This window comes from Pseudochaenichthys georgianus, chromosome 19 (assembly GCF_902827115.2).
Source record: "Pseudochaenichthys georgianus chromosome 19, fPseGeo1.2, whole genome shotgun sequence".
Classification (NCBI taxonomy): Eukaryota; Metazoa; Chordata; class Actinopteri; order Perciformes; family Channichthyidae; genus Pseudochaenichthys; species Pseudochaenichthys georgianus.
The window spans coordinates 15,819,283-15,844,225 of record NC_047521.1 but is presented as its reverse complement, the minus strand read 5'-3'; the positions used below and the strand labels follow the sequence as shown (position 1 = coordinate 15,844,225).

At 39.4% G+C, this 24,943-nt stretch overlaps 1 protein-coding gene across 1 annotated transcript; it reads right to left on the bottom strand.

Moving 5' to 3' along the window:
• Positions 1–397: 397 nt before the first annotated feature.
• On the bottom strand, positions 398–24,943 carry cpxm2 (carboxypeptidase X (M14 family), member 2). The gene is given in 21 exon segments (XM_071206691.1): positions 398–2,294; positions 2,297–2,332; positions 3,875–3,974; positions 4,446–4,526; positions 4,528–4,585; positions 4,875–4,900; positions 4,902–5,009; positions 5,011–5,051; positions 5,054–5,093; positions 5,095–5,166; positions 5,977–6,168; positions 6,882–6,913; positions 6,916–7,077; positions 7,274–7,397; positions 9,396–9,484; positions 10,393–10,543; positions 11,782–11,866; positions 16,217–16,356; positions 17,910–18,019; positions 22,077–22,178; positions 24,496–24,943. Coding segments are annotated over 21 exon segments (2,244 nt in total). The 5' UTR covers positions 24,770–24,943; the 3' UTR covers positions 398–2,073.

Below are 24,943 nucleotides of genomic sequence, written 5' to 3'. Positions count from 1 at the left end.
TTATTATGTTCATATGTTTAACATTGTTACCTTTTAAAATGTACTTCTGTACTAAACCACTGTACTACTAATTTTCTTAATCAGAGATTTATTTATTTATCACTAGTAGTACATTTTCTCTTTTATTGTGTTCGGAAACATTACTCTTAACTTTTTGTACCTCTTATTTTACATATTTCTAAACAATAAAGGCACAACACACACATTTAACACTGTTTTGACTGTAATTCTTTGCAAATTACAGTTTTTTTCATTAAACTTTTTCCCTAAATTTTAAATTAATTTATTTCTAATGATGGAACCATTAAATAAAGCGTAACCAACCCTTCTGAACTGCATTAAGCTGATCATTTGACGAGTGCCTAACATGAATGAAATCCACACGCTTGAAGATGAGCAATTTCCATTTGTGCCAACATGGTCTTTATTTAATAACTTGCTAAAAGCAAAGTGTATAAAAAAAACGAATCAATGACACACAACAGGTCACTGAGTCCACAAAGTTCCTTTTAGAGGACAAAAAAGTGCAGGTAATTAAAGCTTTTCGTAATAGTTTACATAACTGTGTTACATAAGTTAATAAGTATGTACATAATGACAGTCACGGCCATTCCTTACAGTGGTTAAAATTAGAAGCAAATTCCTCATCATTATTTAGAAAAATACCTTCTAACCTGTTAAGCCTCAAGCCTGTTTTTCAGGTCTCAGGCTCGAAAATGACATTTCCAGAACAAATGACTATAACTACACTTCTAAAAGGGGAAAATTAATAATCTTTTTTCTCAAAGTAATGATAAACCTGTGAGTTGGATGTAGAAGAGTCAGAGCAATATAGATGTTTTTTATTTTAAAGAAAATTCAGATTGAACATAGTAAAAAACTGTAAATCATAGTGTCCGTCCAAATATTATTTTGTACTTATAGTGAAAACTACCCTTGGATGATGGGTTAGACTAAAATCTTTAGTAATCCAAAGTACAACATATAATAAGTACCCTGTATCAAGGTTGATGCAAAAAAGTGACATTTGACCTTTTTAGAGAGGTTTAGCAAAAAAAAACTCCACCTCTGGTCATTTGGGTCGAAATGGGCGTTTTTGCCGTTTATCTGGAACCCATTGGTCAATTTTGATGATGGTTCTTTGGAACCGTTAGAGCCAATAGAATCGAAGGGGGGTTTCCACATACACACCAACGTTACCATTAAGATGTGGGGGCTATGCGCACGCAGTTTGCCAAAAGCGAAACCTATCTTACACTCTGAAATCTGAAAACTTAAAGTAGGTTTATTGCTGATGGATTATCAGAAATCATTTCAAAGGGACACAGACACATTGGATTAACCTATGGATTAACCTTCAGCAGCGTTTTTATCGTTGTAATGCCATTGAAGACAACTTTTGATCAGACAACAACAAAGGTAAGACATATTGCCGTGTTTGCTACCTAATGCCACATGTTGTGATGTCTGTTTTTGTTTCTAATGTTGCGAGTTCTGATCATGGAGTGATGATATAGATACCTATCGATTCTGTGTATTCTCACGATGCTAATCGATATGTTGGATGTGCAGTTACGATAAGTAATGAGGGTGTTATACCGTGAGTTCTGTGCTAACAGCGTTAGCATTTTTTCACTCAGGGCTAATTCAGAGGCTCAGCGTGAGCCTTGTGTTTTTATTTCCTAAAAACAAACAAACCATCAGTTAGCTGAGTTTCATGGATATGAAACATTCATAGTTTATTACATCTTAAGAAGCCCTCAGACACTGTTGCTTGCAGATGTTGTGGTTTCGGACCCGCCGAAGGGTCACTGGGGCTTAAGAGGTGTGCTAATATACTGTCATTTATGGTTGATTTCATGATGGTCAAGGTGATATTTATAGTATTATAATAAATTGAAAGCCCCCCAAAAAAGGGAAAATGAAGCATCCTGTTTAAATTAATCCACATTGTTATTCTTCAACTCTAACTCCACTGACAGCATTTCAGAGGTATATGAAAGAGGTCCAACCCTTGAATGTTGACCCCAGTCTGATCGGAGCAGATGTTGTTTTTAATTCTTCTTCAAACAGTCATTGTGTTTCCATGCGGCTCTCTCTGGACCTGCGAGTTTGGAGCTGCCTGACGGGCACTCTGATTGGCTGCTTGTTGAATCTTTCCATTATTTCTTTGATCCGTGACAGATTTGTGCGGCCAATGAAGAAGTTGCAGGTGGTGGCGCCCATCTCGTAGCCCACCTCACACTTCTTGCTGCTGAGGCTATAGCCCTTGGCCCTGGCTGTGACCCTGTACTCCCCGGGTTCAGCAAACGCCAGTAATCGCCATCAGAAGCTGTGAACACACAGAAAAATAATTATTTCTGAACTCTTGCACTGCTGTGTCGGGGTATTGCATGCTCAAACTAACATCTAGTTTGCCAAACTGAATTTAAAGGTCACCTATTATGCAAAAATCCACTTTTTCATGTCTTTTAAACATGTATCCCCTCTGTGTAAGAGATTCTGAAAGTTGCAGGAAAAAGATTCTCTCACTTTTTGTCCTGATCCATTTATATAAAAACATGTCTGAAAATGAGCTGATCAGATTTTGGCCACTTTATGATGTCATATAACGATGTTTTGGCTTGTGTAACCATTAGCCAATAAGCAACCAAGGTTCTCTCAGGTGAACAACAATTATATTATTGTAGTTTCATTAAGCGTTTACCTGAGGGACCATGTAATCATTGAATAAGAGTTTAATCACAAGAAGGATATTAGTTTAACACATTATTTGTGCAATAGCCGCAAAATGCAAATCTTGTCCTAGAAAGCAGAATATAAAGAGCCTGCTAAGCAGCTGAAAAATCAAGCATTCATATGAAGCCAAAAATAAAAAGTAGAGAGTTCTCTGTGTTCTGCTTGTGAGAAGCCGTTGTTCTGTATTAAAAATAGCTCTGCTTTGTAATGTTTGGATATTCTGGTTTTCTCTCTCCGCTGAACACTGTCTATATGTGACATGGGAACATGGGCTCGCTTCTGTCTTCCAGCCTTTACACACTCAACAACGACAGTGTCACCTCCTTCAGGTCATACGAACACGCTAACACGTCTGAACAGACATTGAGAAGGATGAAATATGACGGCAGGTCTGTCTCTGCTGCCCATTCAAATAGTTACAAGAAAACATCTGCGCTCACATTGCTTACATTCACATGGCATAAGGGAATCTAATTGTTTCCCAGAATGCTTCATATTAAATGCTAATGAGCTAATGAATATCTCAGCCTAGCAAAACATCTTTCAGATATCAGCATCCAGGGAGTCTGTTTAATACAATTGATTCATCCAGATGGAGAACAGCTGCTTTGAATGTTCTTTGGGATCCTTAAAAAGAGACATTTGCAAAGCAGTTGTCTCCCATATGGAGCTGAGGAGGTAACTTTTTTTTTGTTTGAAAAAAATAGCTTAAAATATTATTATTTTTAAGAGGAACAGTGGCTTGTTTTGAGTTCCAGGAATAATAAAGGCTAATGTTCATTGTGGCCATTCAGTTTCACGCTCTAAGTACAGAACTACTTTGGCTCTGGATGCTGCATTTTTTAGGCATCAGCAGAGATTGCCTTGAGTAAAATTCAGAGCAGGAGGCCACGCTATGACTGAGACGTGAGTCAGGCTTTAACCGGCTCCAGCTGCTTTTGTTTGTGCTGTTTACACTATGTTTACCTGGAATATTAACGCAATGTGAGTGACTCACTCTAAGCTTACACATTTTGGAGATGAAGGAAAAGAAATATCCACAAAACAGATATTGTTTTTGGTTAGGATTCAAGCATATAACGAAAAAAGAATCGTTATATGCTTAAATCCTACTGAATTAGGTGAAATGTGATACCTGTGCGAATATCGTGGCTGATGCCCTCCACAGAGATGGTGGCATTTGCTATTCCGCGCCCTTGCAGATCCCTCACCACGCCTTTGATCCCACGATGCACCTGCACACGAAAAGCACGACTCATGCAACCATGTGTAAATTCTGCCCCCAAGTTTACCCCATCACAGTCTACTTCATATTTTTAAATGATGTATGTAACATGCAGTGGTGATGTGTATGGTGTATAATGGATGATGTTCAATTTGCAGAAAAGTGAGCATGTTTAAAAAAAACATTTATCCAGATCTTATTTCAATATTTAAATTAAAGTCCCAACATGGGCCCGATCCTCTGAGAGAATAAAACATAACAGGCCTGCATGTCTTCTCAAAGTGGCTGAAAGTACGAAATTAGCTTGTAGAGTATTTATACAGAACTTTTTTCGAAAAATTGTACTGAGAAGAATAACAGGAACAAACTGAAAGCGCTATCATACTCCTAGAATAAACTCAAAATTATGAAAAAAGCGTATGTTTGTGTTGCTTTTCTTGTGTTTGTGTGAGTTGCGGGGGCTGCTTTTTGCCTCTGTAACCTGCTCCATGAAGACAAGAAGAGACTCTCGATTGTTCTCCCACTCCTCAGGCAGCTCGCTCTCATGAGGGAATTTGTCACAAACCCACATACATCGACAACTCAAAGCAGTTTGTGTGCAAATAGCGGAAGTCATTCAACCTGCCAAGAAAGAGAAACATCTGTAGGCCATGCAGACAGAACTAAGGCCAACATGTGTGTGGTTATTGGATACAAGTCGTTTTAATTAAGAGTGCAATGGATTTGAAATGTTCCTTTGTTGTCGCCTTTGAATTATTACATGATGCTTCCAGCTAAAAACAGCTCTGTTCTGAATGTGCAGATGTGTGCTAAACAAAGCTACAGCTCAAAGGATCAGAGCTGAGCACAGAAAACCTGAATAACACAAAGTAAGGATCAGAGAAAAAAGACCCCGACAAACTAGGGACACTAACTGCCAGCCGCGGTGTGCCACAAACGCTCCGTTGATGGTGCCGTCCTCCTTGGCAAAATCCTCTGTGTGGCAAACCCTTTGTTTGGCTGCCGTCATGAGGCGGTGGGTGGAGGCGTAGGAGAAGGCCAGCCAGACGGAAGCTGTGGTCATCTGGGGTGGGGGTCTGCTCCCTGCCACCCCCAGGGAGCGAGTTTTGTCGTAAGGGAAGGTCACCACCCAGCTCCCCTCCCTGGATGTTGCCTCCAAGCACAAAGGGCAACTTCTCCATCCATGCGATCAGAGCCCTTGTCTCCACGGCAACCCTACATCAGGGACACAAGAGGAGGGGAGATAATGTAATTCAAGCAATCATGTCAGTATTGTGATTGCCTAAATGAACTCCCTCACACTGAAAGAAATTGCTGTTCACACGCTGTCGGCTAATTTCACTAAGATTTATTCTGAAAAGTCAACAATATTTTTCAAGAGGCAGCAAACTAGCCTGCATCCAATGGCTTGTATTGATCTAAGGGAATGCCACTGCTCTTTGGACTCATAATTAAAGCGGCCCTTCCATCTCAAAGCGCTGGTGAAGCGAGCGCGGTGAGTTTTCACAGCTTCCTGAAGCACAGATGGGGAATCCCAACTCTGCAGCTGCAGCAGCTATTCTGGAGGCTTTGTGTGACTCACTCGCGGCTCTCGCTAACGTCAAAACACAAGTGAGGATGAGCTTTTAATAGATCGTCGGGTCTATTTCAGCTCACCGCCTCTTCGTCACAAATGCATCCGCTCCTCCCTAAATAGACAGCGGTGGTATTCTCGTGAGGATGCTTTATAACCTTTTTTAGAAGTTAGGAGTACAGGATAAGGACATAAGTAAGTAAAAAGCACTAGAAACTAAATGGCAATTACATTATTAAAGATTAAGCACTTTTAAGAATATTATTTTTATAGCACATATGACACAAAACAAGGACATGCTAGACATCTCTCAGATGATGAAGCCTGCAAATTTGGGCAAAGATGTGGCATTTCCATAAGCCATACTCTTATATTTGTATGACTTTCCCATAATGTTGCTGAAATATACACATTGAATACGTTTAAAATGGAATATAACTATCAGACTCACTGATGCGTTTTTGAACAGGTACCCACTCTGGATGGGCACATGGTGGTTGAACATTTTGCGAGGGATCCACTTCTTAACCTCGGCTTCCCACAGTATGGAGTTGAGATCTGGGAAGTTATGGTGAATGTCTATTCCATCACTGCTCCATCGACCCAGAGACCACCCGCTGAGCTCTGAACCCTGGGCAAAAGAAAAATGTGAGGAAAATGTAAATTTAAGAAGAACTGAACCAAGACAAACATCTGGTTATTATAATGTTGTCACTCCTGTTTGTCCAACTTAAAAACAAGAGGAAATAATGGTTTGCCAGAGTAAGCGTTCAAAGAACTTAACAAGTTAACCCTTCTTTTTTGTTTTGTTATTGTACTGTAATACTCATTCCGGTCACAATAGGCTAAAGTGCACCACACCTCATGTCCTAAGTAGGACTTAATGCAAAAATGTTTTTCTTTCTGGTGAGGTTTTATAAGTTGATGTACAAAACATTTCTTTTTGTATGGCGCAAAAACACAACATTTACTTTTGAAGGACAATGTGTTACGGTTCGTAGAGTGCATCTACAAATCACTGAATGCCATGAAGCCATTGACTATAAAGCAACCAAACAGTGTCTGGCTTTCTTTTAATCTTTACTTGTTCATAAATATTGGCCCTTTTATCTAGTAGTCCTGCAGATAATTTAAAACCAGACTAACAACATGTATTTTATTGTTATATTAATGCATCACAGGCACTCAACATATTTGTCATCAGGGCAGTTCATATCTTCCACCAGATCATTTAAACCAGTTTTCCAGCACGCACCACATGTGCTCTAATCGGGAGAAGACTTGCCAACAGATATGGTGCTGTTCCCTAATATGAGGTCACTAATGGCCGCCCTGCAGACCTACCACTTCAAAGGCTTTCTCGTACCCATCGGGGTGACGGATGGCAGCAGATGGATTCTGGTCTCCTCCACCAGATGACGTATGCGCTGGTTGCCGGACAGATACTCCAGACACATGAACTGCATCAGAAGGAGGAGCAGCTCACGTCCCAGCACCTCGTTGCCATGGGAACCTGCAGTGTAACGAAACTCTGGTTCACCTGGTCAACAGGTTAAAACGAGAGGAGCGATTTGGGGGAGGGGATTGAGAAAGAAGGAGATTAAATATGCAATCACTGCAATGGCACGTACACGACATTGAGGAAAACACTCCGAGGAATGCATTTAGATGTTTCTGATGTTGTTAGTATTTTATATTAAATCAAGTCCTGCCTAATTAAAGCACACTATACTCACCAACTTCATGCTCTCCTGGATTGTCAGAAATCTCTATGGCGTACAGCTTGAGGCCACTGTGGCTCTTTCCTATGTTATAGATCCGGGTGATATTAGGGCACATTTCATTAACGACCTTCATAAGCTGTGGGAGGAAAATAATGAAGCATCAGCAATCAAGTGTTTGCATTAACTAATGGACATCAAGCAAGGAATATTTCATTCGTTTTCATGGGCTTGAAGAACATTTTGCTGCTAATCCTTTCAAACAGGCACCTTACTTATGGACAATCATGAGTAAATTAATATTATCCAAACAATTCTGACACAAAAGCCTTTTTGTTGTTTGCTAGGATCCGTAAGAGACAAGGAGGCAGGTTCAAGCAAGTCAATTAAGTGAGAATGGGCGGGCTTAATTGCACCTGGTGGGCCTTTCTGTTCCTGTCAATCAAACTCTGAGTAATAATATTTCAGATTTTTTTTTTTCGGGCTGCTGCTTATTTAGTGATGAATATTACGCTTTAAAGTGCAAAAATGTACACTTAAAACCTTATTTTCAAGTATTTTTATTTTGTAGTAGTTCTATTTAAAATGCTCGGGAAACACAACATTGTAAAAATGTATCTCGTGTTATTGAAATTTCCAAACCAATATCACTGTGCTCTGTCACAGATCTTATTTAATAACACTAACCGATGAAGAGGGGGTGGCCTGTGTGGAAAAGCAGTCAAGGTAATTACGAAGACAGGCTTGTGGAGGAGCTGATTAAAATAGCACCCACTATCATTTACCCATGTGGGCATGAGAGACACAAAGAGGAAGTGCAGCTGGAAGGAGACTAACAAGCTGTGCTGAAATCTGTGTTTAGTCGTGCTTCCAGCTGCGGCAGAAGTCATTACACAGTCAGGAGTGATGGTGTTTTAATTAAATCGGGGCTGAATCTTGACTTTTCTAAACCAAATAAATCATTAAACAAACATCTGGTTTTGTTAACAGAGGATTACAAGTTGGCAATGACATTCTCGCTGCCAATTTAATAAAGCAGAGGATTCCCCTGGTAAATATCCCTGGATTGTGTTTACCAGGATCAATGTATAACCTCCCGCTTCTTGATATAATCACTACCTTCAGTATTTTCACATAGTAGAATTATTTTTTTTCTAACAGAAACATACTAACTGAACGATATAGAATGTGTTCTAATTAGCTTGCAGTGACTTTTTACATAAACCAATTATATTATTAAAGAAAAGTTTATTGTACCAGGGTAATCGCAAACTATATATATCATCTTCGTATTCAAAGAATGTGGAAAAGTACATTTTCCCCACCTATTTTATAATGTCTTTAAACTGTCCACGCTCTGATAGTATCAGTCATCTAGTGGCTACAACATTACCAGCAGAGGTGTTCTAAGAAAAGGGCAGTCCTTGAGCAATATAAAAGATGTCTTTTCACTCCTCTCATGGGGCATGCACTTTATTTGAGGAGCCACGCTGGGCTATTTCAACCTTGAGGTTCGAGCAGAGCTATTTAAACTGCCGTGGAGCAGGGGAATATAGGGTACAGGTACCTGCATGAAGAAAATAAATGTCAAGAGTGAAAAGGCTTTAGTTTAAAAATAGTCATTTTTTTCACCCTGTCTGACGTGTATATGAACCTCAAAGGGACAGAGAGATAAACAAATGGTACATTAAATCCATTCTGTCACACATGGGAACAAACGCTTAACAATGAGTCATACCTTCTGAGCATTAATTGGAGTCTTATTGTGAATAATAACAGCAGTTTAGGACACATGTAGTCCACAGGGGAGCTGCTACATTATATATGATTGTAATTCACAGCACTTGTACCTTCACATCCACTCAGTCACGGTGTAGCAAGTGACAAATATAGCTGTCCTCCTTCTCGGTACACACAGACTACTGTTCATGACAACTATATGAATAAGTAATGACACAACCCAGGAGGTGCTTAATGCATTTCCATGTGGCTGGCAGCGCTCACTTCATTTTGTTCTTGCAAAGGACACAAGTTGTCTGGTGTTGGCTCGCACTCACACAAGATGTTTTATTGCTTCATGCTCTGGTGTGTCTTTGAATAAGCAGGCGGTTGATATCTTTTGTTTTCTGTGACTCACCTGCCTCATGTCTTTGTAGCTGTGGTGTCTGAAGTCCAAGTTGTCCGTTGTTATGACTTCATTGCGTCTGTGGTAATAATTATTTGGATCTGTGGGGAAGAAGAAAACATATAAAAGCGGGCGGATAAGTTATTTTTATGTACAGAAGAAAGGAATGATCAGTCATGTAAGGTACGTAGAGACTATAAACACTGAGCACCTGCTCTCTATCCTCCACTTATGTTCATTTTATATTTGGTATTCGAAGACTCCGATATGTGTGCTGGAAACTAGATAAAAAGCATGGGTGTGTAACTAAGGGCAAACATGAGAAAAGGGCTTCTGTTGAACTTTGAAGCCAGATCTCTAGATATAAAGCCTTTTAGATTAGAATGCATGTTTTTTTTTATGCTCTCCGGACCATGGAATCCAAATATGTGGTTTTACTGTAAGTTGTTTCCATGGGGACATCTTTGTCCTTAAAGGTCTGTGTGTCTGTATTTTGGCTCCACATTGATGAGAGATTTATTAAAGGAGCTGAGGTTGAACTGCCAAACACTCACATCCTTGCTTTCCCTAGTGAGGGTCTAGGATTAAAAAAAAATTGAGTTTTTAAATTGGTAACATGACGCATGGGTGTACAGACTTTAAGACACTTTAAAATTGGACCTTTTTCCATTTCCTATCAACAGGCAACACCCTGCCATAACCTATGACTGCTGTGTTTGGCTAACTGTAACCAGGTGCCCCATTGTGCGCTTGATGATCAAGGTCCTCTACCTTAGATATTTAAAAGTATATATTTTAACCAAACAATCTTTCTCTAACCCAATCCAAGCGCAGTATATGCTTTTTCCAAACAAAACCACAACCAGTGATGCCGTCCGTCTATGTTGACATTATGTATGTCTTTCTCCGAGCATGATTGCTTCCCTTCATGACCAGTCCCATATCATATATTCTTCTGATGTTTTAACCCTTGTATGTCAGGAATAATTCGTTAATACAAACCCGTCACCTGGCATAGGACAGCCAAGGATCTCCACTCTCATACAGATGTGTCCGTTGCGAAACCAGGAGCGAGGGTTAACTCGGATGTATCTGGCGAGCACTGGGACTGGGAAGATGTTCCGGACTGGGATTTCCTTTTCCCTGTTGCCAGTGAAGATCTACTGAGGCAAACACATGCATCAAGATAGTAATTAAAGAAGTGTTTTTGCGTGAAGTGAACATTACTTTATTTGAGCTATTTTATTATTTGAACTTTACCAAGAAGTTATTGTTTTTGGTTTGTTCGTTTATCTTTTTGCCAGCAGGAATACAGAAACACTTGGTGGAAAGGTGTTTCATGTGCCAAGGAAGAATCCATTACATTTAGGAAAGTATCCAATTAAAGGGGCGAACCCTTTGTTACACTTATGGACACAGCCTTGGTGTAGCTCTGCATTATATGAGTGTCTTTGTAGTTTATTAGTGTATTGCCTTTTAATCAACACCTGTCAATTACGCAAATGTTGCTTAAAGTGTAATCCATTGTCCCATATGAGATTAAAAGTGCAGCCTAACAGATTAATAACATTAGTCACGATGTGTAAACGACAGGACTACATACAGCAGATATCAAATATAAATATAACTAATTCAGTTAGAACATGCACACTATAATGCTGTGTGGGTCCACATAACCCTTAATCAAACACAGACAGATGCACCTGTAGGATGTGATACAACTGGGAGCTTATTATACATTTAAAACATTATGGTTCTTCTCTGCACCTTTTGGCATTTTCAAAGACAAACAGTGCGGTTTGGCATTTAGATTTAAAGGTGAGAGTGAGTGGGAGCTTGTTACTTGTAGGGTAAATTACTGTGGGGCATAACCTCCCACATCTGTGACATCAGCTGCCGCACCAGTGTACAGTTACAGCACCATTTCATTAGCTGGGATGTAAAAAGCAGTAGAGAGAGTCAAGGATATGATTTTCTTCAAAAACATCATCTGATATGCATGTTTATGGATCATATGGCTATTATTGTACTGGTCAAATGCCTCAGCTGCTGCTTTAGATTGTTTTGAATCTGTTTGGGTTTGGTTTCTATTCAATTACATCAAGTGCATAGATGTATCTCTGATGATGAGCCAGGATGAAGTTCCCATCTGCTTGAGGATCATCAGTATGTACTACTGCCTTCCAGCTCATTAAGCCCGGAGACAAGCAGAGATCTAAATGTTTCTCTGAAATTGCTCTTAGGCAAGAATAACTTTTTTATGATGTTCCAGCCAACATGGGAAATACTAAACACGACTCCCTATGAAGGGGTAATAATGAGTTCAAAAGCCTGATATTAAATGCCTACTTCTTAGATATATGGATACTAATTTCTAATTGCCATGATTGTTACTCACCATGTCCTGTGAGCCGTTCTTCAGTGTTATCCAGGTGTGACTGTCATTACTCACCATGACCTTGTATGAGGTCACCCAATCGCTCCTGTTAGCGTGAGGAAGAAAAAATACAAATCCTCTCAGTGTGAATTTAATGCAAATGAGGTGACTGTGAGAAAGTCTCTCAGTACTCGGCCAGACACGTTGAATGCTCACAGTCTGTTTCGAAACAGGACAATGGGAGAGGAGGTCAGAGAATTCGTATTAGTAGTGTCACTTGAGCCTGTCGCTGCTTTAAGTTTTGGAAGAGGAGCAAAAGTTACGTTTGACACGCATCTGATTTTCATTTGACCTAGGGTGAGTTTGGGTTCTGAATACAAGGAAACTTTGCCACCATAATCAGACTGAGTTTTGATTCACTTCATTCAAATATTCATTTAAACCGCCAAAGAAATGTAAATGCTGGTGGGAATGTAGGTGTCGACAACCAGGCTAACAATACACAGAATGCTATATGTGGGTGATGTTATTGTGAATGCTAACTAGCATAGCATGTGTTCTGACATTTAAACAGTGCAGTAAATGTTAAAGAAAACCATGTTGGTGTGTTTTACATACTTCTCAGGCATCTACAATACAAAACCTATTGGCATACTCAAATTTGAACTTCATTTATGCAATTCAAACAGTGAAAATAACATTTTCATTGCATTTTGCAAATGTTACATGATTGTATAAGGGAAAATAGTGCCAATTGGGAAAACCTGGCTTAAATAAGCAACATTTTCGGGTAAGATATTGAATAGAGCACATTTCACGAGTGTTTTCATGGTTATGTGAGGGTTCTCAGAACCTAAACCTGAAAAACACCATTGTGAATGTTGCAGTCATTTACAGATAATGCATTAAATCAACATCCTAACAAACCAAATATAACAAACCTTTCGTTAAAAAAAAGTCTTCTTAAATTTCAAAATGTCCTGGTTATGAACCTGGCAACGATAATATAGCTACGCCATAATATACAAAGACTTAGCTGGTGGATTCAAAAGATCCATCAAGTTTCAAACTCCTACTGAAATATATCCATAATAAGAGATAAATGAATAGCTGTCTGGAACATAAAAAGAACTTGAAAAGTGTACAGGAGTTGTGAAGCTAAGATTTCAGGGGTTTCGTTGTTTGAAAGTATCTTAGGTAGAGCACAGAGAGGTGGAACATCAAAATAATACAATGTTTTGTATTGCAAACACACTTCACTGGTGATTTACTGTCCCATCAGAGCTCTGTGAGCAGGATGTGGGATGACAGGGACTCCCATGCTTCTGGATAAAGACATCAGTGCTGAGCTGGTCAGGCCTGGTAAGAATTCCCAGTTCTGCTAATTAAAGCTCCGTTATAGACAGAAACCCCTGCGTTGGCACTGTCGACAGTAACATGCCCTACAGAGCTAATTGCGGGAGAAATTCTGTCTCAGCCATCGGTGTCTTCTGCACCCTCAGATCGTGCTTGCCTTGAAGGAAAATTACAAACACTGATAAATTAACTCCCCATGCTCTCTAACTACACAGCAGTTTCCAGAAATCTGTAACCCACCCTTTCCAATTAGGAAGTGCAAAGGCCAAAAGTTGTCAGATTCGCATTATTACCGAGCAAAGTCAGAGGAGAGGGTAGAGGAAAATGTGAACAGGAGCATTTATGTTTTTTCCTAGTGAAAAAATTACCCTGGTAAATTCAGATTAATTCCGGCATAAATTAAACAAATATTACCTCTGTGCTTGATTTACTAAAAGTAACGAGTAATATTTCAACGAGTGATTTTTAACTTTACCTTAAAAAACTGTACTAAAATAATAGACACTGCACTGGAACAATTATAAAAGCAATGGTGATGTCAGATACTAAACGCATGCTTAAAAAAGATCTCGCAGACTCCTCCACTAAGGCAGTGGGAGGTGTGACTTTACCCTTCCCTTTGTATTTAGATGATAGGTACATAAATTGCCATGGAAACCAGTAATATAATTTATAGCTTAACTAGCTTCACAGACAATAGCCGTGCACAGCAGACTTATCCAATCTTACAGTAAGTAAAGACCTACTGTAAATATAATTAAAGTGGAAATGTGTATAATCCCTTCTTGTTACATCGCTTCATTATTTCTGTCATCTGAGTGTGATGAACAAGCTTACTGTGCAGTCAAATCTTTTCTATGTTATTTTGATAGTGAAGTGACCTTTTAAGGGTCTGTACTCCAATCAATCATACTCATAAATCCTTAATCCCACAGTGAGGGGATCAGAAAAGACTTGTGAAAAGGGCAAACAGCAGTGACGGTTCAGAGCCATGTGGATTGGAAAGCTTGTTTTGTTTATATTAGTGGAGTCAAATGTTCCAGTCGGATTTACAGGAAAATCCAACTCATTTAAAGTTCTGGAGCAATGTTGCCGTCTGCTTACATTCAATTTCCATTTCCCATAGTTATTTAGAGAATCATGCCATACTGTATGCAATTGGATACTTGGCTGTTTTTGAATTGAATGTCAATGTTAGCAACCTGGCTCTATGCACTGAAAAACCAAAATGTTGACTTTAATGAAATGTGTTATGTCAATACATTTCACATAACCGTATTAGGTTAGTTGAAAGCAATAATATGAACTTGATATGTTTGCTTTCAACTAACCTAATAACGTGTGTTCTTTCAGTGTAGTAATGTTGTTTGTTGTTTGTGCATTACTTTGCTTCCAAACAGCAACCTGTTAAGCCCCAAAGCCCCCCTTGGCGGGGGCTTTTTTTATATTATTATATTATATATATTATTTATATTTATATTATATATTATATTATAATTTTACGACACTGTGTCTCAGGGCATCTTAATATTTAAGAACCTATTAATGTGTTGTACCAGATTAACGGGAAGAATCTCAGCTAACTGACGATACAAACCATTTTTACCAAAACAAAACACAAGTCTCATAAGAAGCATCTAAATGACCCCTGGGCGAAAATGCTAAAGACTTTGGCACAGAACTCAAGATAAAAGATACCCTAAATGTATCGTAGCTGCACATACAATACATCCGATTAAAGCTGAGGTTACACAGATTATTTAGGTATATAGTATCATCACTGAGTGATCCGAACTCTTGACAGGGGAAGCAAACAGACATCACAACACGTACCTTTACGGAGCTTTTACGGGAGATCCTTTCACCGTAGCTGTCAATCTGATGAAAAGACTTGTTCAATGGCATTTAAACGAGAAAAAACGCGGCTGAATCGGTTAATCCATAGGTTGATAATGTTTCTGTGTAATAATTATTTTTAATTTATAATTTATAATTCCATTTTTATGTAAAAATCGGAGAGTAAAAGTTAGCTGCTAATGGTAGCCACCAGAGTTATCGCAGCTTCCGGTTTTGGCTATGTGTCAGTCTCACACACACACATTACCAAATAAGGAGTATGTGGGAGTTCCCCTCGATTCCATTGGCTCTGACGGTTAGAAAGAGATGTCAATAAGCAAAATCGAGCAAGGGGAGCCAGAGATAGGTCAAATCCACCCAAATGACCCCAGAAGTGGGTTTTTTTGCTAAATCTCTCTAGAAAGGTCAAATTTCACTTGTTTTGCATCAATCTTGATACAGGGTACTTATTATATGTTGTAGTTTGGATTCCTAAAGCTTTTAGTCTACCATCCCATCATTCAAGGGTGGTTTTCACTATAAGTTTTTTTTTGTTTTGGACAGACACAATAATAAAAAATTTTTTTACTGTGTTCAATCTGAATTTACTTTAAAATAAAAACATCTATATTGATTCTGACACCTCTACATCCAACTCACAGGTGTAACCTTGCTTTGAGAAAAAAGATTATTAATTTAAACCTTTTAGAAGAGAAGATATGGTCATTTGTTCTGGGAATGTCATTTTCGAGCCTGATACCTGAAAAACAGGCTCTGGGCTTAACAGGTTAAAAACTATTGTATGGGTTGGTATGAAATGTTGTACAGACACTAGTGGTGACCAGAAAATGAACCATAATGACTTGGGTGATGGCCACGTGTTTCTAGCACCAAAGTGAGGTTGACATTTGTGGTTTTGAGTGAAACGTTTTATGAGGGTTTGTCATGCAATTTCAGACCAAAATATATGTCCCAATAGTCTACACTGTACTATGTATTTGGTGATAATCACTAACGGTTACCCTCCCAACATAAAATGATGACATGGTAAACACTAATGCTAAATAATGTTTGCATTGTCACTGTGAGCTTCTTCACATTAAACAACCTTCAAACAGATATCACAGGGATTTAAGGCAACTTATGGAAATGTCACAAAATAAATCAATGATCACAATTATCCTTCAAATTTAGCTTGCATAAGACAATCTCCATCCTTATCCATCTACAACTCTCCATGGATATCTGTGGGATTCCTACTCACGACCAGAGGGAGCTTCTGCCTTGTGTGATGACCCCCGTGAACTTGGTCAGTCTCCGGGCGTCCACCTCGAACCACTGCAGCGGGTCATCTCTCCCGGCGCACCAGGCCCCGTCATATAGGTCATCTTCGTAAATGCCAGCCTGCACTCAGAAACAGCCATGTGGAGCAGAATTTTAGTCCATATGTCCATGTGGAAACACAAACACACAGTCCATGTACGGCTACACACACTGACTGGAAATGCTAAAACTCTGTATTTTTTGTTACATTTTTATTAAAGGTAACTGTATCGGGGATGAATCATGCATGGGGAAATTTGATCCTCCAAATGTTAGATAGCTAATCTACAGTAAATACAGTCGTCTTCTAACATGGACTGTACATGTTATAAAACACGTACAGGATCCATCAATCAAACTAGAATGTACAAAACTATATGGACTGAACGAAGGCAGAAACAAAACCAGTGAGTTTACGTTTCAGGAATGAAACATCTGTGAGACAGGGATGACTGTCTGAGCTTCTCTTTTATTCATTTCTCAGCATTCAACTGTTTTAGTGTAATTATGCAAAACGAGGACTCATTTGGAATTTAATTATAATACTGTATTATAATCTGACACATTTCTGTATATGTATAGGTTTTGTGAATGATGCACAACTTCAATCATTTATACATTCTTTACATTTCATTAAAGTTCTTTCTTAAAGTTTCGAGTTTCCTTAAAAGATTTCTGGAAGAAGGTAACTATGGGTTTGGCAAACATACACACATTCATCTCCCGAATCTTAAAGTGAGTCTAAGCATGTTTAGATTGTTAAAGGTAAGTATAGCTGACTTGCATTAAACTCCTTAGGCAAATATGCATGTCTAGGTTTACTGTTGGATTAGTTGTGGAATCTGTTATAAACACATTTCATGAGCCATTTACTTGAAATAAACCTTTCTACTAAAATGACATGTTTAGAGGTGGTCCAGTGATCCAGTATGAATCCTCTATAAGAAAGTTAAATGAATCACAGAAGCGTTGGTGTCTCGAATCTGAAGTGGAAACAAACCAAGCTCACTGGCCCAGGCAACATCTGCTTTCTATGTTGTTCCTCTTGATTTACAGATAATTGTTCTGGACATTATCTCTGCCCCTCTCTGATCCCCTGAGAGGAAGATCCCTTACACACACCAACACAGACCAAACAACAAATCCTTTGTATTGTTGGTTTCATGAAACATACTGCCTTTCTTTGGGGATTAAACTCATGTGTGTGTGTTTCATTAATTGTAAGATTGAGAGTGCAGCCTGCAGAATGATACCGTACACATGCTAATGCCCTCAAAGCACAGCTTGCACTCACAGGAAATACCTCTTCCCCCCCAATGCCCCAAAGGTTTGGGGATGTGCCCCTATTTTGACGGCAACACTTTTCATTTCCCTTTTGAGTTGAATACTAAATTACCTGTGAGCTGAAAAGCCAGTGATGGCAGCTGACATCTTACCATGGAGCTTTAATATTACCGAAGATTAAAAGATGGTATCTCTAGATCATATTTACTTTGCATTGCTGCTTTGTGTGGGGGAAACGATGCTTCCATTGAAACTGCCAAGGAAAAGGTGAGTTTGCCCAAGGTGTAATGCAACGGAAACATTTTTGGCAAGCTTGCCCAAGCTAACAACACTTTACATTCCTGTCCCACCTGAATGTTGAGACGACCTCTGTGTGCACCGAGGCCGTAGCGTTTCGTGGTTGAAGCATGAAGCTGGAAATCATCAATCTTCGATGTCTCCAGTCCCATGGGAGGGCATTCTGGGTAACGAGAAAGACAAATTAGCCTGTGATGGTATGTGTGGGATTGCTACAGAATGGTTGCTCCTGAACTTCTGTCGACTAAATAATGAGCAATTTAGACTTTTTTTAATTATGCTCAAATGTATGAAGCAAACATATATAACATATAGGTACTCTGTAGACAAAATAAAACAAAGTCAACACATAAACAATGAACAGTTTTATTAATAATATTGTATTGATGAGGTGAAATGCCAAAATTAAAGCAGGATGTGATTGTTAAGACTGTTATTAATGCTGATGTTTCTTCATTCTGCCTCCGAACCAAACACAACAACAGCTCAAGATTGAAACTCTATGCATTTTAATTAATTGTTCTCACACTTTGCAGCTTATTTGATCCCAGACAGACAGTATCCAAACTTCAAGCTTTGAATAAAACAATCAAACAGAAGTTCAAACATGTTATACTTCTGTCCGTAAACAAGTTATTATCTCAAGACTTTGGAAATCAAACAGTAAAAGGGGAACCTAACCAGCGTGATGGAGGCTTTGAAGTCTAAACTGCTATGAATTTTAAAATGTGCCCCTTTTCATGGATGATTAATGAGTGTACACTATGAACGCTTACTTTTTGTAGTTTTGCAATGTACGCCTATCACAGCCATCTAACTGCACCCTGAATGCATGATTACATTGTATAACTAAAGCAATATTATTGAATGGAGAACATGGGAAATTGCAAAAGCTACAGTTGCAAACCTGTCAAGCTTGTTTAAAGCCATCGGAAAAAGATATATAATTTGATCAAAGGGAGATATTTCAATAGAAGGTTTCTAAGATTACTGAAACGTCTCTTATACATTTACTCAATGCATGCAGACTGTACTTTGCAAAACTGGTATGCATGCTAGACTGAGAGTTTTCTTTAAACTGACAGACAGCTAAAAACATAATGGTTGTTTGATTGCTCGAAAGCGTTTGCACCGCATAATTCCCTTAGAGCACATAAGCAATTTTAAAACTGCTCTTCCGTAAAGTTATGAACTGGATAAATACAATTAAAAAAAGATTAAAGCAGCACAGCAGAGGCTTGGATATTAATTTTAGTTCATAGTGCGAGTAAAGATTCAAAATCTCTGGTTCCTACATTTTCGGATATCTGAAAATGATAATGCCCCGCTGTCTGATTAACATTATGTTCAAACTCTTTGCTCTATTCTGTTTTTTGAAGTCTCCAAGCCCAAGCTAAAATGACACCGATGCCATCACCAAGACCTCATTAGGGTTATTTGGGTTTCTTTCTCATACTTTACTCCCACTTTCCATGTTTCCATTTAGATGTCTGTAGATTAAGATACTTTACAGTGCAGGCATCCTCCAAGCCCAAACAAAAGGACATATTCAATACAGGAGTCCCAGAATTCAATTCTTTACTAGCAGTGCAGAAGACCCCAATTAGCTGTCATCGATTTGACTTATCATCTTTTAATTATTCCTTGAGTATGGCAATTATCCAGTAACACCCACTAATGCCACAGAAAAGGTTTGGCAGCCATGAAGACGCCTTCAAAGCCCTCTGCCTTTATTTTAGATAAAAAACAGTCTTAAGAAAAAGAGAGAACTGCGAATCACTTAAGAATGTTTTCATTTGCTGCTGGAGGGAGTTTGCAGTTCATTTGAACAGATGCCTGTCTTAAAGTGAATGCAGAAGCAGAGTTGGTGTTCACTAAATAGAGCTCTTTGTGTGAGATTGGCTCGTCCTTTCCACAACAGTAAATGTCTACAAGTAAGAGCCATACAGTCAAATCAAGGTTCACATGTGAAATCCTAGCAGCTCCACGGGTCTTTGGGTCACATCATTCTGTTTGCAGACTTTCTGGATCGCATTTGACTTTCAGAGCAAGAATTTCCGATTGGGCACTGGTCTGTGTTTGTTCATGCACATGCTGCTGTCATACAGCCAGGACTGCCTTTCCGAGAATGAACACCCAAAAGTCTAACACACACAACGAAGACAAAGACATGTTTGTTTAAAGTACTGTCAATCTGTACTTTGCATTTACAGGATTTCTGCATATGATCTTAGACAAAGTATATATTTTATCCATAGCGGAAGATGGCTTGGATGGTATATGTTCCAGCAGCCTGATATGTCTGCGACTCTGAAGACCGTCAATCACATGCACCGGGATTTGTAGAACAGCCAGAAAAAAGATCAGCATCCAAAATCCACAGCAGCATGAGACAATTTATGTTTGGTGCATAAAGCAAAAAACACAACTTGAGAGGAAATTAAATCCTGCACTAAAAGTGAAGCATTAAGTTGATTAACAAGCCAGTTAGGGCAGTATTCACAGTTGCGCTATATAGCAATAAAGAATATACATTACAGTGTGCCCTGTATAGTATCTATAAAGCACACACACAATCTTCTTGTATCCCTGTTTTCCTATATTTATAATCCTTTTTGCACAAAATAGGAACACCCGGCCCTCGGAGGCAAGGCTTACAGGACAACATTTAAAAATGCTGGTGCCTGCCATGTTGCAAAGCCCTACATCGTTTTCAACCATCTGAATGCAATCCTTTGGAATAGGACTCACACATGATCAGAGCAGCTGGTCTTAACAATAATGCGTAATAGAAAAGTAATAGCAGTCAGTCAGGGCCATGTGTTCCTATCTAGGCCACTTGCCATGCTACTGCTGAGGCTTTGCATGATATAAAATAATCTTACTTTACATAAGGTGGTAGAGTATTACATATGTGGGTGTATGATAGTTAGCTAAACATTACTAAAATTAGCTAAGCTGGTCATAACAGACCAAGTTAAACTATAGTATTAAGTTTCTTCGTGTTGTATTGACGAGTTCTGCATTTCAATTGTACTTGTTTTTTCTTTTTAGCTCAAACTCTCTCTCTGCAGCTTGACTGTGCGCGTGTCAAACTGTGATATCAGAGCGAAAACATCTTGTTTCAACACATTTCTGTTACATCCAATGGGAACAATGAATGAGCTGTGAAACATCTGCTTAAGCAAACCTTTTGAATCCTCCCCAGTCTTAGATGCTCATTTAATGATTTCCCTATTGTTTTGGTATGTGTTGATGTGGCAGGCACTGAGGGTCTGCTACATCTCCAACAATGCTTGCATACTCAAGCATGTGGCAGCTAAACTCATTCTAAAGCTGAGTAATGCAGTTATGGGTGGATGAAAAGTGTATGTTTTTTTACATTTGACATAAGTCAGCTACTAGCAGTAGATGCTGAAACAAACTTGGAAAACAGATTGATGTTGAGTCAGAGTTTCATCCATGAAAACATGATTTCGGGACCCTGAGCCTTCCAGACCTTGACTGTTTGGGCTCCTTCGTGCCAGGCGTGTCGGCAAGAAGCTCCCATTTTCCAACATGCAGGAATATCCAACTTTCTGTTACCATTCTCAAGTGCCAAATTAAAAAAGGCAGCCTCTCTGTCTGTCTCAGTAGGTAACAAGAGCTTCAACATAAACACATCAATTCACAGTTCACAACATCTCCTAACCTCCCAGAATGATTAAATGTAGCTTACCGTTATGTTATAAATGTCTGACAGTGGGTAAATACATTTTAACAAGGGCAATATCACCACGTTGAAAGTGGAAAGTCTGAGGTCAAAGCACATGTACGCTGCTCTAAATCATACTCTCAGTGAAGCGGGTTTAATCTGTCATCTGACATGACATGAAGGCTACATGGTTTCAGTTTAGAAAACACATTGTGATCCATGGAAACACAATGCTTCATAGGCAAAGAAGACATCAGCGCCTCTGTAGCTTAACTCCACTTTAGAGAGCATCAGCTTATATTGCCAGACCTTTCCTCTCGGGGAAAATATGCTCTCTGAAAAAAGAGCGCATGCTCATGGCCCTTTCCAAAATAGTTGTCATCTCTGAGAGTTTGTTTCTTTTTTCCCATCCTAACGGCTCCCGTGAAATCTGAGAAATTATCCACGCGCGTCTGAGGGAGGATTAATTTGTATGAGATCATGAATTCCCCATAACAAGTGTGAGTGTCACCGGTTGTTCACTCACCTTCTTGTATTGAGTTATGTTGTCCTTCTCCTTCAGATATGCTGTTTGGGGTTTTCAAGGCACCCTTCTTGGTCTTCTCAGCCTTCTTGTTGGCTGTTTTCACTAAGAAAGGAAATAACATTAATGCAGGAACATAAATAAAACTGTTTTCCATTTTAAAGAAGCCCATTTGACAGGCCAAATCACCTTTAAAAGTGCTGATTCATTGTTGTTCACAAAGAGAGAAGTCTTGACACAGGAAAGAACTAACTTTGGCTGGATTCAGTCCCACACATGTGGAGAGATTCAGGATCTGGGGTCTGAACCAAAAGAAAATCTCCTGGCGCAGAGTTTGAAAACGTTTAACTGCTGTGCTCCTTTCCTTCAACTACAGTATGTCTCCAACTCACCTTGGCTAAGACAATGCTCATTTATGATTTGTATAGATTGATACCTTGTATAAGATGACTCGCTTAAGGTTCAAATCAGTCATGGAAGCCCCCTGTACAGGAGGCAGGATGGGGGCAGGGTGCATTGAAGTCAGGCCTGTGCTTTTTATTTGACTGACAGTTAGGTCAGGATGGACGGCACGTAATAACAATGCTTCTCACATCTAAAAGTCTTTACCTCGTCTCATTCTAGGGACAGGTTGAGTCTGCAACAATGCTCCAGGCTATGTGGTTTAGCGTAAGGGATATACTGTAGAGGGAAATATGATTTAGACGTGAAAAACAGATAATAATAACACAATAAAAATAACAAGCAGATATCCTCTTCTTCTTAATTCAAACCACTTTAAGCAGTAAAAATCACTCAAACATCAAAAGTGTCAGAGCTTTGAATTATGGTTGAAAACCATTGTTTAAACAAAACAAAACCACTGCAGTGAATTCAATCTCACTTTCGGATTTAATGAATATTGAAAATTAGTTTATTGAAAAACTCTCAAATTAGACAATGCCAGACTGTATTTTGGCCTATAGGACCATTAAACACACACTGTTATGCTTTCAGGTCTGTATTTACCTCCACGTGCAGTGTAGAGATAAAACAAACACATCTTATCAAATGGAAGCAGTGGTTATACATGTTTGACTCTAATCAAAATCCTTTAGCTGCAGCAGGTATCTCTGCTGAGACACGTGAATCCAGATTCCTGGATTATGAGGTCACGGTCGACACAGCTGCTCTGAATTATCTGCCACCAACCAACCGAAAGCCCTCATGCCTTTTACTGTCCTCCAATCAGCTGGCAGAATCTCAAACATACCTACAAACCTGCAGAGAGCTCTGAGCTGCACGTATATGTGGACGATAAGAGCAGAGCTCTGCTGTGTCTCGCTGCTCTGGAAACATGTGGATTTCACATGTGTTCTGGCCCCTTCACGTAACACAGTCCTGACCTCTGCCGTGGGTGAGGCTGCTAATCCCACACAGAAACATGGCTCTGATCTATGCGTACAGGGAGAAGAAGACTACCAGAGGAGGTCACTGTTATTATTATTTTTTTCTCTCTGCACATCCATCACCAGGTGATTTGAATTTAGCTGCTTCTCTGAGGTCTGGGTCGCATTAGTTTTCTTAGAGGAAAAGTATCTTTCGAAATACTAACCTACGACTTCCAACACTGACATTTAATTTGAAAGCATAAGCGGATACAAAAAGAAGGGAATATGTTGGTGAAATGTTGTTTAACGGTTTAGATCCAAATATATCCTTATTACTATATGCATACAATTAGAAATGTAAGTGTGTTTAGTTTGATAGTGACAACACCATTTAACATAGTTCCAAAACAGAGCATTAAACTGATGTTTATAGCTATTCAACTCCCTCGTTGGGCGTTTAACTGTACAGTATACTTCAATTATACAGCTTTTAGTGTCAGAAAACCACTGCAATATGGAAATACCAATAATTACACTTCACATAATACCCATGCACCCACACCAATACGCATTTGCTAATTAAAGTACAAATAGTTAACACAAGGGGGTAAGCTCTTCAGCCAGCACATAGCTTTTGTTGTAAAAGATCACATATCTGAAATGAATTTGATTTCCATTACATTCGTTTCAGCTCTTTGGCTAAATCAGGAAAGAGGCTCCAAGGCTAGACAGTCAATACTTTTTGGGACAGCAACATATGAGTTAATCTCTCAAGTATGTGACAGTGATGCCAATGCACAATCCATTATTTTCAGTGCCTGATGATCAGGATGTAAGATTGTAGACAGTACGGGTTCTGTCATGTTTATTTTGTGGGGAAATGTCTTAAATCTTGACGGGAAAAGCTCAAATAATCAGCCATACACTGTCATCTAGTGGCAACACGTACTCATCTGGTTATTGAAAAGTGTTAGCAGAACTTTGTAAAGGTGATATTGTGAAGAACTTTTAGAGAAGACAAATATTTTCTCAAGAGATGGCAATGCTTTTACCTGCTTTTGAATTAGCTGTGGTTTTAGTCTGCCTGCTGCTGTCTGCCTTTCCTTTGGTCCCTTTCTTTGCAGGTTTTGGGCTGGGCGGCTCATGCCTATCAGGTATTGAGGCCACAGGCTTCTCCTGGAACTGGTTGATACGCTCTCTTGTCAGCAGCTCCTGCATGTAGTAATCCTCATCCTCACGAGCAGAGCCATGGCTAAGGTCTACCAGCCCTGCGAGGAGTCCCAGCAGAGCCAGGGGGGTGAGGAGGGTGATGCGCTGTCTTGTCATGACCCGGGGGGATTATCTCCAGCTGTGAGTCCTGATGTCGTCTCCCGAGGAGCCTGCTGCTGCTGCAGGGCTGCGTCCCATCAACTTCTCCCCTTTCCACTCCAACGCAGAGAGTTCACAAAGTTCTCAAAGCGCTCCAAGTCACTGACGAAAGGAGCGGAGCCAGAAGGTCCA